Here is a 15,933-nt window from a genome sequence, read left to right on the forward strand (position 1 = left end):
AAAATACAAAATTTGAGCAGCAGAGATAGGTCTGCAGCAAAGTTTTCTACAGAAATATGTCTAGGTGAAGATTGTTAACCATTATAGCGTTAACTGTTCACTGCTGTACATATGCCTCCTCCACACGGGTTTGCCAGTAGTTACCACGCTTAGCGAGCGGGTTAGCAACCGAGGTTAGGTTTTGATGATGTATTAAGATGGACACTGCTATGCATTCCTTGACCATTAAGCTCCCTTAGTCCCCTCTTACGACACCCACAGAGGTGGCCCATTCTGTGTTGGGACCACAGGACGAATAACAGCACGCAACGTTCATTTTGTCCAATTAATTGGGATATGCTCATTGAGCGTTATAAAAAGTACCCAATATTCATAATAAATAATTCCAATTCTTTATTAAATCACAAAATTTGTTGTATTTTAATTTTGTAGTACAAACTCAATTACCCAAATCTACAATACCGTTATCATGTATATAAGATATAATATCTTGTTTTATTGCAGTGATAACGATATGATTTGATATGTTATCTATTATAAAATTGATTACCACTGTCTAATATTCAATTGATTTAAATTATTTTATTCTAGTTGTCCGAAATACAGCACAGGTCCACCTGTTTACATGGTAAGTATTTAAAGTGAATAATATTCATGTTTATCTTCTCATTGTTGTTTAGATGTTTATAAATATATTTTTTTCTTATGAAAAAAGTTAATAATCCAAATTGTGATGTTTGTAACACATTGGATGATGTTCATCATATGATATTTGAATGTACGAAATACAAAACACAAAGAGAAGTATTGATACAGAAATATAGTCTCAATAGACAGGAGATTGGTTTATTTTCAAATATACTCGCAGAACCACATTCCGGAATGGCAAAATCTTTAATTACTATATTTTTGTATCAATAATGCCCTTTATTAAAATAGACTACTAATATATTATGTATTATTTATTTATGTATCAATGTTTTAAGTATGTGAGGTGTTTTATAAAATTAGGGTATGATAAAGCTGACATATCATTATAGGATAAAAGCCTCTAAATAAAAAAGATAAAAAAAAAATATATTTTGAACAAATAAATAATATCCAAGCTTTATTTTTTAGATGGTGACCTTAAATTTATTAATATTAATTTTAATATACACCAATGTTTACGCAATTCCTTATAATCCATCACCATTAAGAACTACAATTTTTGGTGATGAAATGATTGAAGGAGAAATTTTCGAAGATCTTCGTTATATAAATGAAGTAACTGGATCTACTCGTAATATCGATCCTAGTGATTATCGACTACCAAGAGCAACAAGGCCAAAAGAATATGACCTTTTACTGCACATTGATATAGAAAAATTGGCTTTTTCTGGTACAGTAACTATTTATCTATATGCTACACAACCGAATGTCAACGAAATAGTTATACATACTGACGAATTAAAAATTGAATCAGTTGTTCTGAAAAAGGATAATGTAACTGTACCACAATCATATTTTGAGCAAGAAGAATTAGACTTTCTTCGGGTACAGTTGGTAAATAGTACATTGGAATACAATGCAGATGGTGACCAAATATATGAACTTACTGTAAAATTTGAAGCGGATTTGCGTGACGATATGACCGGTTTATACAAAAGTTGGTTTAGAAATGAAAATTATACAGCAGAAGTAAGGTAAGTTTACTTTACTTTGCCAATCAGCTTAGTTGAGTACATGAATTATTCAAAAATGCTAGAAAGTGTTTTGATAGGTGAAAATGAAATGGTAAGCCTGGTCGTGCTATTGGTATAAGCTAGCGAAGAATCGTGAGAGTTGATGAGTGGTGAGGATTAAATTCTTTCTGATATAAATATTTCGTACTTTTTTTCACTGCATTTTTCATGTCAAAATATCCATGACAGGTGGCTAAAACTTTATTTTCATATTTTGTATTTATCTGAGTAATTTTTTCATTACTAAACATTTCGGCATTAAGCTTTAATTCATTAACAATCTAAAGAAATTGTGTCAATCTGTCGCTAAATTAAGAGTAGACACTTGCGGATCTAATTATAATCTTTGTATTATTTATAATTCCGACGGTACCTATGAAATGTAATGAATTTATTTTACAAATATTTAGGTGGTTTTTAAATAGAAGTGATGACTATATATGTATGTACATATTTATTATTTAGGACTTAGTAGAACAATGAAATATAGGTATTATCATCTTTTATCTTATCTGATATTCGCATATGGGGTCAGCTAAGCTGTTGCACTTCGACCCATCGGGATCTTTTGTGCTTCCCTTATACCATCATTTCATAGATTTTTTGTGTTACCTTAACGATATCCCGCGGTTTGAGATATCTGTAGTCCCCTGGCTTTGGATAAGCCGTTCCCAGTAGCCTCATGCGCATGCTCGCTAACGAATCACAGTTGCACATCAAGTGTTCCATGGATTCCGATTTCTCCACGCACAATCTGCACAGTGTGTCCGAAGATAGACCCATCTTGTGTAATATACGCCTTATTGGCATATGTCCAGTTAAGGCACCCATAATGAGTCTTGCCTGTTGTCTGCCACCGCTGTAGATGAGTTTATCCCATCCTTCGACATTGTCATTTAAGAACTTTCTAAAATGTTTAAGACCCTTTAAAGTCCTCCATTCTTTTTGCTTTTTTTCTTCACATACTCCTCAAGGGCAGAGTTAACAACACTTGATGCAAGTGCAACATATGGTTTGGGACCTATCACTTTTGATTCTGATCCCTTTCTCGCCAACTCATCGGCCTTTATCATCATATATTATATTCATGATAATTATGATTACTTCTTACAAATTAAGGGTAAGTTTTTTTATATGACTTAGAATGACAAACATGCTGACGGCCCACCTGATGGAAAGTGGTAACCGTCGCCTATAGACATGAGCAGTACCATGGACATAACAGAGTATACTGTTTTGCCCATGATACCTCCCATGCGTTGCCATTCTTGAGAACTCAGGTGTTATTCCTCTGTACCCTGTAAATTCACGCCATATTCACGCCGTAACACGAATGGGACAGAGGTATCCAAGCAAACGACTTTTCTACAAAGTCTGCCTCTGGTAGTAGTAAAACACCATTGTTAATATTTTGCATTTTATTTTTAGTTACATAGCAACAACACACTTTCAAGCTACAGCCGCTAGACGTGCATTCCCGTGTTATGATGAACCAAGTTTTAAAGCAGAATTCAACATAGTTATTCGACGACCTTCTTCATATAAAAGTTGGACTGGAACCAGACGTTTGACGACAAGAAATAGTTCAATTCCGTGAGTTTTTAAAAATACAAATAATTATTCCATTAACATTGTTTATGAGTAGTGACGTTTTGAAATAAATATGATATGGGCATCTTCGAGAGAGCTTATGTCTTAAACATATTGATAATTTGATTACGACGAAGACGGTCTTTCTATCCTTATTTCGATGAGAAATTTTCGTAGAGATATTGGATTTAAAATACGGATGCTGATGATGATATACAGCGCTTCATAAGAAGCAGTTTTTTGCTTCGCAAAGAAAAACCGCAGTTTCATTCGTTTCAAAATTAATATAAGAGCCTATTGTTTGAAAAAAGAATTATTGAAAATGTTTTAAAATTACGTATATAATAATGTACAATAAAATTATTTAAAATTAATTATATACTTTTGAAAGTCATATAGAAATATTACTCATTGCAAACTTGTCGAAGTCCATATAGGATCGGTTATGATGCTTTTAATTTTAAAGATTTTTCTTTCAAAGATATTGTATTTTAAACTTCCACAATGGTTTAGAAGACTCGTTTATACATTGTTATCATTTCAGTGGGTATGAAGAGGATGTATTTTCAACAACACCTGTAATGTCCACTTATTTATTAGCCTTCATTATTGCTGAGTATCAATCAGTTTATGCTGATGAAAGTCTTGCATATGAAGTCATAGCAAGACCCGCTGCGATACGGGACAACCAGTTCCAGTATGCACTGGAATTTGGGCAGAAACTTTTAAGTAGAATGAGCGATCATATTGGCATAGATTTCTATGATGTTCATGAGAATCTAAAAATGACACAAGCCTCCATCCCGGATTTTGCAGCTGGTGCAATGGAGAATTGGGGATTATTGATCTACAGGTTTTTTCATTTTTTTTTGTAATTAATATAAGTTTAGATATCTGATAACAATGATTAGTATAATAATATATACGTATAAAAGTTTTTAAAAATTTTATTTTACAATTATTCAGGTAAATCAATTTTATCCCCTTCAAAGTACTCCCCCTGTGACATAATGCACTTGTGCCAACGCCGTTTCCACTGTGAGAAGGCTCCTTGAAAGTCCTCTGGTTGTAGGTTTCTCAGCTGCCCCGTCGTAGCTTTTTTTATCTCATTTATGTCCCCCAAATGCCGCCCCCGAAGTACCAATTTGGTTTTTAGGAACAAGAAGAAGTCACACGGGGCCAAATCCGGCGAATAGGGGGGGTGTTCGGTCACCGTAATGGAATTTTTACTCAAAAACTCACGGAACGATCTTGGCGCAAATTTTTTTCATTTGAAGTTCGTTTCTTAGAATTTCGTGGACCACGGTTTTGCCCAAATTAAGCTCTTCAGCCACCTGTCTGACCGTTAAACGACGGTCCCCATTAACACAAAGTTCTTTCCACGTTTTCGTCGGAATGGAAGGACGTCCTGAACGTGGGTCATCTTGAACGCTTTCTCGGCCCTCTCTGAATCTTTTTAGCCACTTGTGGACGGTTGGTTTTCACAGCATCATCCCCATAAACTGTTCTGAGATCGGCAAAAATTTCACGGCCATTCTTGCCGAGTTTCGAGAGAAACTTGATTACGACGCGCTGCTCTTCAACGGAAGCGGGCTCCATGCCGACGGGGTTTCGTTAAAAAAAAACAAGCCAGTTCGCACCGCACGGCGGTCAGACCAGAACTGAAGCATTGTTAGGGACATAAGGAAGGGGTCCTGCACTTACCTGGCCTCCCCACTCCTCTTTCTCGCATTCCAGAACACTTTTATACGAACTTTCCGGACAGACCTCGTATATACATATAACGCTACCTTATGCTATGTTATTAGCTTAAAAAATGTTAATTCTCAGTGAGCAGACCCACCTTTATATTTTGCGTGATGTTCTCATCTTAACAAAAACTGATTAACATTGTACAATATTAGCTCGTTTTTAAATAGTAAGTACAACGGAAAAAAAGAATTAGTAAAAAAAAAATATTCACAATTTTATTATTATTTTAACAAATTAATCAGATTAAGTTAAAAGCATTACGTCGTTCACAAAATTGCAAAATTTTACTAACCGGTTTACTTTTTACCGGTATTTTAGAGCATAAAGTTTATGAGATAAAAGGATAAATTAATTTTAACTTACACATTTTTTTATAGGGAGGCGTATCTTATGTACAATGGAAATCATACTAACAGTAACTACAAACAACTCATTTCTTATATTTTGTCACATGAGATTGCTCATATGTGGTTTGGAAATCTTGTAACGTGCGATTGGTGGAATGATTTGTGGCTAAACGAAGGTTTTGCTAGATACTACCAATATTATCTCACAGATTGGGTTTGTATTAATTTTCAAAAATCTAATTGTATTAATGATAAATTTCTGTTCATGTATTACATTCAGTATTGGTAATAAATTATAGGAAGATAGCGAGTTTGGTTTTGAAACACGCTTCATAAATGAACAAGTGCATGCAGCTCTTCTTTCCGATTCTGTCCAAAGTGCACATCCTCTTACTCAAACCGGTATTGGAAGTCCGACTGAAGCGCGAAGTATGTTTACAACTATATCTTATGGTAAAGGGGCGGCTGTCTTAAGAATGACTGAACATCTTTTAACTTTTGACGTATATAAACAAGGTTTGAAATATTACTTGGATAACAGGTAGGTGAAAATAATAATTTACATGATTATTATAAAAGTTGAAACTAAATGCAGAATATTAAAGATAATAATAATATGTATATAAATAAATAAATAATAATGCCAAGTAATAACCCAAATTTTCTGATCTCCAAGTCGTGTTGTAAGAAATTAGACATCTAGCATCTAAGCCTATAACCATCTAGAATTTCCAATTCAGCTAATTGAGAATTTTTTTAACTGAATTGACTCGATTAGGATTTCAAATCGGGTGTTTATTTACAAAAGGTGATGTATTCGTTATTGAATCAATAACAAAATGGAAAAAAAATTTTCATAGTGTAAAAAAAAATCTCTCTTGTTATTACGTGTATTAAAATTTTTCAGAAAATTTAACACAGCATTACCGATTCATCTTTTTGAAGCACTTCAAAGGGCTGCAAACGAGTTTGGAGCTATAGAAGAGTATGGGTCAGATTTTTCTGTTATTGAATATTTCAAAACATGGTCCGAACAAGGTGGCCATCCTGTACTTAACGTTCAAGTTAATCATCAAACTGGTGAAATGATAATCTCTCAGGTATGGATTTACATACTTAATGATGTATTACTCATAGCTTGACTTTCGTGTATACTCGTATATTTACATGTAAATTTAAAAATCATCACTCATTGTGAAATATCAAAAAATTCTGAATTTGCTGTAATAAATATATTTCTATTTTTATAAACTTATACTCGAGAGCAATGAATGCTGGTTACCTAAAGAAACCTAAATCTCGGAAACCAAGAATGCTAACTTATTAAATAAACGGCGTTTAATAGACAATATATAATAACCTCTTATATGAAAGTAATAAAATTTATAAGTCAGTACATTTTATTTATTAAAAATTACATAAAGAAAAAAAAAACTGCTGATCTCGCCTTAAAACAAAATTAGGAAACATGACATGATGTACAACAATATGATTTCTTTGAATTTTAATACTTTGTATTGCCTCCTCGTGCTCTCATTACTGCATTAACGCGGTTTGGTATGCTGTACACCAAGTTTTTTATACGATTTTGGCAAATATTCTCCCATTCCTCGGTGAGCAATTTTAAGCACACGAAGCGTGATTGAAGGGAGAGGGTTTCGTTGTTTTACGCATCTTCTTAGCTCGTTCCATGCATGCTCGATTGGGTTGATATCCGGGCTGTGTGCTGGCCACTCCATACGAGTAATGTTCATCTCTTGTAGGCAGTCATTCACAATGAAACCTGTATGAGGTCGACATGCATAAAAATAGCATTCTCACTCAAATTGACCATAAATGGGCCATCGTGTTCATTAAGGACTTCTTCCACATATCTTACGCTAGTTAAAGAGCTGTTTTATATGAATGCCAGTTCTGTGCGATGAAATTCCGCCCCACACAAATACAGACCCCTCACCGTAGGCTACTTTTTCTTCTATGCATGCTTGCTTGAATCTTTTCCCTGGTCTTCTATGCACTCTGTGTTTTCCATTGTGCTTGTAGAGCATAAATTTTTATTCGTCGAGGAACATAACTTTCGATCAATCTTCAATAGTCCAATTTAAATGGTTTTGGGCATATCTTTGTCTTGAAATACGATCATCATGCTCCAGTTTAGGGCCATTTTCAGGACTAAGTGATTTCAAGTTAGTTTCAGCAAGTCATCGTCTTACTGTCCATGTGCTTAGGTTACTTCCTCCGAGGCGTTGAAACTGATTTGTACGTTCAGTTCCTCTGACAAAACGATTATTTACCAAGTATCGACCTTCTCGTGCTGTGGTACACCTAGTTCTGCCAGTTCCTGGTCTACGTAGTTAAGATGCAGTAATTTCATAGTTCCGATCTTCGAATGTCTCCCTTTTTCAAGTTTGATTTTTTTACGACATAATCTTGCAGGAGTATTTAATTGTCTATTACACACAATTTATTTTATTAGACTAGCATTCTTATTTTCTGAGATTTGTAGGTTTTTTACTCGGATTCATTGCTCTCGAGTGTATATAGATATATAGTTATTTGTTGCTCAGTCATGCTGAAAAAGGATGGATTGGAATAAAATTTGATACATGAAAACAATATTATCCTGAATTACTAAATAATATTAGTATACTAATTCATGACTAAAAAGTCGTTACTACTTTTTGCCTTATTTTGATTTTAGAATGTATATTAATATAACAAAGCGGTGTTTATTTTCTTGAATATTTTAATTTCTGGAACTTCCATTGGATTATAAAAAATATTTTTGCTTTTGATGAATCCCTTATTGAGGAAGGTCATATGATACAATCATGGACCGTATGTAAATTACGAGATAAATCTAATTTAAACTTAATATCAAAGACATAAAGTATATTTAATTTTTTAGCAACGTTTTAACATCAACGTTGGTTATGGAACAGCATCAAGGAACTGGATTATACCAATAACATTCGCTACTGCTAGTAATCCAGACTTTGAAAATACTAAGCCTACTCACATCATAAAAAATGGTGTCACAGTCATTGATCGAAAATCTATTGGTGATGAATGGGTTATTTTTAATAAACAACAAACAGGTAAATTAATTTGTGAAACAAAAAATTACTCAGTTGAAATGTATTCTGTTTTTATTGAGGTTTGTGTTATTTTGATATGCAAATCTGTAACAATTCTAATTTTGCTAAACTTTTTGTAATTGACAGAAGTAAATAGATAGATAAACACTTTATTTGAGCCATTTATAACACACGCAAATTCAGAAATGAGTTCATACAATTAAATTAATTACACTTTTCTTTAACTATAAAACAAAAGATAAAATACGAAAATATGTGTATCGCAGTGATCCAAATAGGCTACAGCTGAGTGATAGTTTTGCTTAAATGCAAAACACTGACTTTCATCTACAGCCTGAAGTTAGGTTACACGAACGCGTGCAACAAACAGAGAGTGTAACCCTGTGTGAATAAATTAACAGGCAAAGCTAAAATTATATTATGTAGATACGTAGTTATATAAATGATGCATAAATAATATATTTCATTAATTATCTAAACATACGATATAAATAATTCACCACAATAATTATCATGTTGAAAGCAGTCGCTACCAGGCGACCAACCTAAGTTTTTGCTTAGTGTAAGAAGGCTAAGTAGTCCCTTAATATTTAGTTAATCATAGTTAGATGGTTAGTCTTCCCTGTTAGTTTGTTATTATTAATATTTTTTAATTAATTAATAGCCTTTGAAACAATTACTGTACTGTTAAGTATTTGTTTCTGTGTAGGTTATTATCGTGTAAACTATGATGACTACACGTGGGATCTCATTGCTATAGCTTTGAAGACTAATAGAACTGTCATTCACGAGTTTAATAGAGCTCAAGTAAGTATTAAATTTTATTATTGGGAACGTATTTATCGTTATTTTTAACCAACTGTCAAAGACTACTTACTATCCGGCTCGAAGGATATTGTACGCTTATATAGCAGGATATGGAGATACTATTTAACTCATGTAATACCTTAATTTGACCTATGATCCACAATAAAGTCATTTGTATTTGTATTTGGACTATGAGAATTTTATTGACTACACGCTACAACACGACAATCCATAACTAATAATAATATATATATATATATATATATATATATATATATATATATATATATATATATAAGAAGTTAACATATGAACATGAAAAACGTAGTGTTTTGTAAAACGTAGTGAAAACAAAGTCAGTAACATCATTTTAAGTCTATTCACCTTTAGGATTTTATTAAAATTTATAAATTTAAAAATTTTAGATTGTCAATGATGTTTTCCAATTTGCGCGTTCTGGAATAATGAGCTATCCGAAAGCACTAAACATTCTTTCCTTCTTGGCAAACGAAACTGATTACGCGCCGTGGGTAACAGCGATGAGTGGCTTCACTTGGTTAAGAAATAGATTCGCCAGCACACCACATTTGCCGAAACTTGAGGTAAGACTCCCTATTGAAAAAAAAATTTAAATGCTTGGACAATTTTTTAAACATGTGGACATTTTAAGATATAGGTACTAGGTTCTGAACGGCTCTGAATGGACTTGAACTGGAAAGTTATCCGGTTCGAAGGACTATAAAAGAATTTATTAAAGAAAGCCAAAGTCTCGTAAAAAATATTTTTATAAATTATCAATGATATAAATAAACTAATTTCAATCTATTTTATTCTTTAGGATTTTCAAATACAGACAAATCATAAATTTCAAAATCAGTTATTTTGAAATTTATGATTTGTATGATTAATAAACATAATGGTTGCAGGGGCTTATAATTGATTGGGCTAGCAATGTCATGGACAATCTTGGTTACTATCCCCAAGAAGGAGAATCGTTTATGAGGTCTTATCTACGGTACCAACTAGCTCCAATTATGTGTGCGATGAACGTTACGAAATGTCGCGACGCTGCTAAGGAACAATTTGAACAGTTGAAAAGCAGTAATACTTACGAGTATGTTTATTTTTACTAATATTATAAATGTCAAAATTGGTTCACTCGTTACTTTTTGGCATCTTAAAGCTTTGGTTGAGTTGTCATGAATCATGAGTTTAGTATATATTATTAGGTATGGAAAAGGACATAAGCTACTATTTATCCCGGTCGTGCGAACGACGTTTGCTTGTAGAAAATAGTGAAGTTTATATTAATTTTCTCAAACATGCATGGAAATGTGAGCATTATTTTGACAATCTTCTTCGAGATAAATCAAAATTGCCGTACTGGCCATATACATGCGGGCAGCGGCCGGCAAAAGTTGTATGAAAATCCATATCTGTCGTGTTTTGCAGCCAGATAAATTACTATGTAAACTCATATCTGTCCTGTAATTTAAATATGGAATGACCTTTTACTTCAAAACACGGCTACCAAGGAGGTAACTAATAAAAGGTTTAATTTAAATTTCGAACTGGTTTGCAAATAGAAAGCAGTTTATTGAAAAAAAAAACAAAGGAACATTATGGCGCGAGAAAAATTATTATTGCTCGTTATTCGTCATTGAACTTAAAAAGTAAAATTGCGTTTTTGATTTCCGCGCATTGTTTGAGAAAAGAGAAAGGCATTGATGGACTCACTTATGTGTGCCTCGGCTACGCCTCGGCCCACATTTACACGTTCGTCCATCAATGCCTTAGTTGCTGGCCACTGCAGTAATGTACTATATATGTATGTATAAATAAATATATAGTATTTATAAATAAATAATAATAGTATTGTACTATATATAGTATTAATAATTAAATAATAATAATATACTTAATAATATCGCAAATATGAAAATGGGATCGTTTATTTCTTGGCAACTTACTGGTTAAAAATTGCTATTAAATTTAATATGTTATGATGTATGTAAGATGGTATAAGAATAAATACTTTTGCAGAACTGACATGCATCTGTATTTAGCGAGTCACGTTTGTTGTATATAGCAAAATTTTATACTTCCTTTTTTAGTATACAAAGTGTCGCCATAAAAAGTCATAAAACGCAAATAAATTTGCAAACAACGCTGAAAAGGATGTCACTAATTTTATTCATATTTTTTAATGGAACGCTAATGCATGTGTGATTGTTTTAAAAAAAAAATAAAAAATCTCCAATTCGAATATTCGTGTTCGGTAGGGTTCCTGTTGATAGTCGTAACTGGGTGTACTGTAATGCACTACGTGATGGCACAGAAGAAGATTTTAACTTACTATGGGAGAGATACCAGCGTCATCAAGTATATAACGAGAAGATATTACTTCTTTCAGCTCTCGGGTGCACTCCACATAAAAATTCTCTATACACGTGAGTTTTTAAACCTATAACTATTTTAAGATAAAAAAGATATATATATATATATATATATATATATATATATATATATATATATATATATATATATATATATATATATATATATATATATATATATATATATATATATATATATATATATAGATAGATAGATAGATACTCTTTATTGTTTCCTCCAAAAGATTACAATAGTAAACTTATTATAAATATAAACAATTAAAAGACTCTGACGTATAACAGTATTATGTCTGTTATTTCCATGGTACTGCTCATGTTTATAAGCTACGGTTTTCACTTTCCATTGGGTGCGCCGTCAGCTTGTTTGCCGTTCTAAGTTGTATAAAAAAAAAAAAAAAAAAAAAATAGTATAGGTGAATGGAAAAAGGAATAGGGACAGGGAATCTACCTAAAGGACTTAAATACTTACTTTATCCAACAGCAGTAAAAGTGAATATTAAGCTTAGAGAGTTACCACCTCAACATTGAGGGACCAATTGAGAAAAATATAGTTCATACGATGTAATTTCGATTTGATCTCAATTTCATTATAACAATAATTACTCTCTTGATTTTATTGCATATTGATAGAATTATATATTTCAGTTATATGGATGCTATTGTTCAAGAAAACCATATAATTCGTCGTCAAGATTATACTACAGCCTTTAATGCAGCTGTAAGTGGTAATGAAGGAAACACTCAGATAGCATTCCAATTTATTAAGGATAATTTACCAACAGTTGACGCTGCGTAAGTTTAAAGCTTTAATATTTTTTAGTTATAATTATCTCGTTTTGTAGTTAACAAGATTATTCTGATTTATGTATGTCATTAAGAGATTAGAATCATTCTTTATAAGTAAGAACAGAATTATAAAATTAAGAATGAAGAACGGAATGATGATAAAATTATTCTCAATTGTAAATAACATAATATTCATTTTGATATTAATAAGGCTGTAGAGATGAGAGTTCTGTATTACGTTGAAATACAGAGTAAGAATCAGTGTAATTAGAGAGAAGTATGGACTAAAAGAAGATGTATTGATACAAATCGAAAAGGGAATGTTGCGTTGGTTTGGCCATTTAGAGAGGATTGATGAAAGAAGAATACTGAAAGAGATTTATCGAATAACAATGAATGGAGATATCGGAATGATCGGTAGGGGTCGCCCTAGACAGACGTGTGTCGACCAAATAGGCGATGCGAAAAAAGAGATGGTTGTATTAATTTAAGATGTAGTTCTCAATTATAAATATTGTGAGCAAGGGTGAACTTATCTCTGAAAGAGATCTCTTCCAGTTAACCCAATATAGTTAGAAAGCATGTCGTTAGCGGGCAGCTTCAGTGCTATCATATATAAAATAAATCAGGAGAATGATGAGCGTATTGTCGATCCTGAAGAATTGACATTTGCCATTTAAAATCATCCTTTCTTAATTATTAAATGGTACAAAATTTTCTGTACAGGTTTGTAGTAAGATCAACTTTAGCCACGCCACTGTCATACGTGTCTGCAAGATTGAGAACCGAAGATGAAGTGAATGAAGTAAGATCACTTCTGTTTTTTTTTTTTACTTTATATTAAAATTTCATCATCATCATCATCATATCATCCTTTAACTGTCCATTGAACATAAGCCTACCCCTTGGAGGGTTTTGCTAGTAGTTGCCACGCTCGGTAGGCAGACTGGCAATCGCAGTAAGGTTTTAGAGATGTTTTAAGAGAGACGCTGTTGCCCATCCCTCGCCCTAGCTTAGTAGCCTTTTACGACACGTACGGAAAAGGAAGGGGTGGCTTACTTTATGCCGAAACTACATGACAAAATAAAACTTATTAAAAAAAAATATAAGCGGTTACACATGAACAATAGAGGTCAAAACTATACTTTTTGAAATGTTTATCTGTGTGTCTATGTTTGTTGTGGTATTAAGCAAAAATTACTGCACCAAATTGTATGTAGATTTCACAGTTGTGTTTTGAAAAATCGTATTTAAAATCTGCTGAATGTTTTATTTCGACACTTCATCTCGAAATGGTCAACTTTGTTGGTTTCTCTAATTCTGAAACAATGCATACTATGTAACGGGCGTGAACCGGGGCAAAGGGATTGTTAGTGATGGAGACTGAGAATCCCATTGCTAGCAATATACCCAACTAGGTCGACCTTCTCGCGGTTCCCCCTGGAAATTATCATGGTCAATTCCTGATGAATTCATCATGATGGGCTAACTGGCCTGTTTTCATTCTTATCTATCACCCTTCACTGGTGCTCCGCCAGCGTATCCCATTAGCGCAGGCGGGGTTATCATTTCATTTTCACCCGTCAAAAAAAAAAAACGGGCGTGAACCAAGTGTATAATTGACAGTGCGTCAATCGTGTCAAGTCGTAATATGTGACGCTTACGAAAGCAGAAGTATTTATGTTTAATTATTTGTAATTATACTCAAAACTTACTTACTTAAACTTACTTATTATCACTTAAAACACTTAGAGCACTAACTCTACTTAGTTTTTTTTAATGGGTGATAATGGTATGGTAACCCCACCTATTATACCTATCGGTATACACTGGCGGGGCACCAGTGAGAGAAAAAGACGAGGATGAAAGCAGGTCAGCTAGCCGATCCTAACTAATTCAACTAGAATTAAACATGATAGTTTCCAGGAGGAACCAATTGGAGGTCAACCTGATAGGGTATATTGCCAGTAATGGGGTTATTTGATCCCATTATTAAAAATCTCTCTCCCCCAACGTTACTTAAGACTAGATATTCCTATATAGGAGTGTGTCTATTAGTTCATTACTATTAATTTAAATGTTTGTCCACAGTTTGAGCAATGGGCAAGAGACAATCGTATGGCTTTAGGTGATCACTACAATGCAATTATGAGCGGTGCTAATTCAGCACGCAACAGTATTAATTGGGTTCAACAGGTCCAAGACGACGTTATAAATTATATTTTAGGCAACGTGGATCCTATCACCACGACTACATCAGCTCCTACTACCACAACTGTTATTACAACAGTATCTCCGGAGGCGATACTGAGGCCTTCCACTCCTGAACTACCAGACTCTGCGGTCACGACTGCTTTGTCATTAATCGTATTGATTTCTACTATATGTGTTAACCTAATCTTCTAATTGTCTCTGTTTACTTAACTGTAATGAATATCAAATATTTTACCACGACGTGAATGTAGATACGAATGTTATAACAGTTTTTACATAAATATGTTATACAAATATTATAAATACAAATATTTATTTGTGCATTGTGTTGTTATAATCTTTTATGAAATAATCTATAAAATAATTTTTATTGTTAATGTTTGTTAATTTGTTTTTACAACAGATAATAAGTCCGCTATGATTTAACGTATAATATAGAACGAATTAACATAAATAATAAAATATAGTTTTGTAACAATTTAATTTTTTTTTTCATATATTATATAAAATTTTAATGACATCTGTAATCATTTGCATTTATGTTATTGAACAATTATAATTAATATACTCAATTATGTAACAAAAAATGGTAATCAATAAGAATTTTGGTAATTTTGATTATTATATATAAATATAATGTAATAATATAATGTAATGTCTATCATTATTTGTCGAATTAGCAATGAGGAGGTCCTGTTTAGGGTTAAGGAAAAAAGACAAATTATTAGAACTATTGAGGACAGAAGGGGAAAAATGTTGGGACACTTGATGCGACATGACGAACTTATGAACATTATAATAGAAGGTAAGATAGAAGGAAGGAGGGGAAGAGGGAGACCAAGACATAGTTACATCAGGTAGATAAAGGAAGGAGTTGGTGTCGGGTCGTATCAAGAGGTGAAGAGACTCGCTGAAAATCATAGTGAGTGGCAAGAGCTCTACCGACAAGAGCGCAGCTCTTAAATAGGATAGATAGATAGATCATTATTTGTGACGTATTTGAGTAATGATGCTAAATTCATGGTCAATGTAATAACGAGATTGATAGCGGCATGATTATCAAGATCATTGGATTATTCACTCCTTAGGAAAACTTTACATCAGTCTTCTACACGCTTGTAGACATCTCTGTATTTTTTTCGTGAAGCAGCTGTATTCGCATGAGTGTATTTTAGATTGAAAGGTGAAATTACACAAT

At 32.9% G+C, this 15,933-nt stretch overlaps 1 protein-coding gene across 1 annotated transcript; it reads left to right on the forward strand.

Annotated features, from left to right (window-relative positions):
* The first annotated feature begins 510 nt into the window (after positions 1-510).
* LOC113515584 (membrane alanyl aminopeptidase-like) lies at positions 511-15,048 on the forward strand. Its single transcript, XM_031911836.2, has 15 exons — positions 511-628; positions 1,120-1,685; positions 3,153-3,317; positions 3,859-4,167; positions 5,444-5,627; positions 5,713-5,954; positions 6,321-6,513; positions 8,322-8,511; positions 9,221-9,318; positions 9,744-9,920; positions 10,245-10,432; positions 11,601-11,768; positions 12,381-12,527; positions 13,248-13,326; positions 14,613-15,048. Exons 1-15 carry the CDS (start codon positions 626-628, stop codon positions 14,925-14,927), a joined length of 3,024 nt encoding a protein of 1,007 aa, XP_031767696.2. The 5' UTR covers positions 511-625; the 3' UTR covers positions 14,928-15,048.
* Positions 15,049-15,933: the final 885 nt, after the last annotated feature.

Source organism: Galleria mellonella, unplaced genomic scaffold, assembly GCF_026898425.1.
Source record: "Galleria mellonella isolate WM207_F2 unplaced genomic scaffold, CSIRO_AGI_GalMel_v1 utg37, whole genome shotgun sequence".
Taxonomy (NCBI): domain Eukaryota; kingdom Metazoa; phylum Arthropoda; class Insecta; order Lepidoptera; family Pyralidae; genus Galleria; species Galleria mellonella.

Excerpts from the sequence above, each read along its gene's own strand:
- LOC113515584 (XM_031911836.2), top strand. Across the intron at positions 1,686-3,152 it reads AATTATACAGCAGAAGTAAG|TTACATAGCAACAACACACT; the intron begins GTAAGTTTACTT and ends TTTTATTTTTAG. Across the intron at positions 12,528-13,247 it reads TTACCAACAGTTGACGCTGC|GTTTGTAGTAAGATCAACTT; the intron begins GTAAGTTTAAAG and ends TTTTCTGTACAG.